The 3,048-nt window shown below is 35.2% G+C and overlaps 1 protein-coding gene across 3 annotated transcripts in view; it reads right to left on the reverse strand.

Moving 5' to 3' along the window:
* LOC105462455 (solute carrier organic anion transporter family member 1A5) overlaps positions 1-1,290 on the reverse strand; it is a 5,818-nt gene extending 4,528 nt beyond the window's left edge. Inside the window, exons 1-3 of one of the 3 annotated variants that reach the window (XM_011709071.1) lie at positions 1,078-1,290; positions 903-930; positions 379-647 (exon numbers count right to left, since the gene is read on the reverse strand). In XM_011709071.1, coding sequence (XP_011707373.1) covers positions 379-647; positions 903-913 — 280 coding nt within the window. In that variant the 5' untranslated portion in view covers positions 914-930; positions 1,078-1,290. Of the gene's footprint in view, positions 1-378; positions 648-902; positions 946-1,077 lie in introns of all 3 variants that reach the window. The other 2 variants (XM_011709070.1, XM_011709072.1) reach the window with 2 other exon arrangements.
* Positions 1,291-3,048: the final 1,758 nt, after the last annotated feature.

The following is a 3,048-nucleotide window of genomic DNA, read 5'->3' on the forward strand; positions in this document are numbered from 1 at the left end:
TACTGTGCACTACAATAGGATTTTGCAGTAAAATTTATTGTAGTGCACAGTAAAATTTGCCTAAATACTATATTGTCCCACAATTAACATGATCTTCAGATAAATTTTAAAAGAAAATTCTCTCCGTGTATATATAGATTTTCGTATCAAAGGCATCTTAAATTTATCCAAATGATTTCATATGTCATATTCTCAAGTAAGTTTTAAAGATATTTTTTTTATCGAAGTGATTTTGAAAGGAAAGAATTTTCTTGCCAATGCCAAACTTTTCATATGTTTTATAAAATGTATTTATAATTTTTTCTCAGGAATTCTTTCAATTCCTGAGGAAAAAAATTCAATTAAATATTGTTTGTGCATGGAGTCTATAATACGTACCCATTACATAAGGATCGATTTGAAATCTTCTGGCTATCGTGGATCCTGTGATATGAAAGTAAGCGTACGAAGCAGCTTGCACTACACCGATCCAACAAATCAATCCTACGAAGAGTTTTCGCGTAGCAAATTTCGCCAGCTTCGTGCATTGCAACTGTCCGCAGCCGCAATCGATTGATTGACTAGGTATTGGATTGGCTGGTCCTGACAAACCGCCTTCCACTTCCGATCCGCTTCTTATTACTTCCGGAAAACGCACCGTCATTTTTCTGAAAGAAATATCTTGATTGAGATTGTCTTTTGAACAAGATCAAATATATTAAAGTTTGATCATTCGCACGTGTAGACATAGCTTTTACTTAAGTATTGTGTGTATATATATATATATATATATATATGTATATACACGCAAGGAAAAATATTTCGCTACTTTCAATAAATGTTACATTACAATTTAGATCACCATATGGAATGGAAGTTTTAAAAAAATTACGGGAAAGATACGTGATCTGATATCAACCTACCTATGTGTCATCGTGAGTCATTACTTTACTGGAACCGTAGAGGCTTCATTAAAAAGTATCAGTTATATCAAACAATTTATAAATCAATTAAATAATGTGAAATATGTTCGTAATAATTATTTAAATGATTAATGAAACTGTGATATGGAGTTATATACTGCATAGGTTTGCTTACGTTTATTCAGACTCAATCCGGCTTTGCACTTGATGATAAAATCCGTAAACTTTTCGTATTAATAATTCACTTTCGTGGCCGGGTCACATGGCGACAACATTTCTAAAATTTCACCCCTCGGGAGGCTCGTTTTCCGTCTTTTCACCTCTGTCGTTGCAGGAGAGAAACGTAAGCGTTCAACGTGGGCGCACAGGCGCGGCACTATTCGACGATGAACACGGGCGTTATCTTCTTAAAGATATGCCGCCGAGATATCGTCCGATAAAGTCAGAGTGTAATACGTGCCGTGATAGGGATAACATTACCGACACCGACACATTGCAGAGGTGTGTATGATTCGTCGATGTTATTCACACGAGTGTAAAAGGAGTAATCATACGGTGTCCATTCCTCACTACAACGCCATTGGCATTCGAATTAAATACTTCTGTCAGTTACGTTAAAATGTACTTCAACGTACGCTTGTGTTTGAGGATTAGTTGGACAAAAGTTTTTGGATACATCTTTAAATTTTGTTAATTAAAAAGTGTAAGAAGTGAGTTAACATCTTAATAACCTATTTAAAATTTTCTATTTAATTAGTATTTTACAGCTTTGAATTTGCTGGCAAATTTTAAATTTATTAAAATCATATAATTTTTCCCCCGTATATTAACACATGTCTGAATATTTTAAAATCAAACGTATGAATAAATTATATCTGCACCACGAAACGCGGAAAGCTAGCGGAAAAGCTTACAAGTAATTTTGTCTCATCGATTGGATCTCATTCTTGCCGAACTGAAGGTTTTAACGATTTTGAGAATGACGAACTTCGATGTTCGCCAGCATGTGAGCGCGGGTCGAATCGCGAGAGGTCCAATTACGAAGACGCCGGCGAGGCATAGCCAGCCAGCTCTCTAACGCCGGGAAAGGAGTTAGCAGCCTTAAGCACACTTAAGTCGGCGCCATAAGAAAATGACGAATGCCAATTAGCATATGAAAAGCTCCCTCCCCGTCGAGGTGGCGTCTCCGTTGGACCGGCTACGAACCAGTTCCCCGGCGCTCTTGGTAGGACGATCACGTTTTTGAATATTAAGGGCAGGATTACACCGAGGGCTTAACGCGCGAAATTTAGTCCGGCGAGGCCGAGGAACGAGAAAAAATCACCCTTAAGACCCTGCGCAACGGACACCCGGTGGCGCGGAGCCGGTCTCCTGGAGATGAGACGAAGAGGAAACGGTGCGCTCCCGATCTTTCGGTTTCCCGTCAGCAGAAGCGCGTGTTATCCCTTTAAACGTCGACAATCTCTTCGGGATTTCTACTTGACGATCATTCATCAGCGATAATAGCTACGGCGCGGCTTTGAGAAACGATTGCGTTGCTGCTTATTAATACTATTGAATGGAATAGAATGGAGATTCGAGAACAGACTTTTCGCTCTGGATTTAAATGATATTAATCCAAATAAAATAATGAAGTTTAATTTTTACATTATATATTTACTTACAAATATTTAATGCCCTTTAAATATTTAAATAATTAAAAAATTTATAATAAATTTTTAAAAATAAATATCTGTAATTAAATATTTCGAGAAGATTCAAATGCATATATCAATATATTGTATTGAATGCATTATTAAAATTATAAGCGTACATATTGAGCATTCACATGCTGATGGTGTAATAATCTATTATTGAGAAGCATGTAATTTAACAGAGGATTGATAAGAATAGCTTGCAAAATGTGCACAAAATTTTATATATATATATATATATATATATATATATATAAAGTGATAAAGAATATATAAAGTAGTGTAAATGGAAATATGTCTCTTTCTATACAATTAAATTATATATATTTAGAGTTAGAGATGTATATAGATATATAAATATTTCTAAAATGCCGATACAATATATATATATATATATATATATATATATATATATATGTATATCTCTCGCCAGGAGGATGCAGGCTTTCCAT

The sequence above is a fragment of the Wasmannia auropunctata genome, unplaced genomic scaffold (genome assembly GCF_000956235.1).
Source record: "Wasmannia auropunctata unplaced genomic scaffold, wasmannia.A_1.0 LD336099.1, whole genome shotgun sequence".
NCBI lineage: Eukaryota > Metazoa > Arthropoda > Insecta > Hymenoptera > Formicidae > Wasmannia > Wasmannia auropunctata.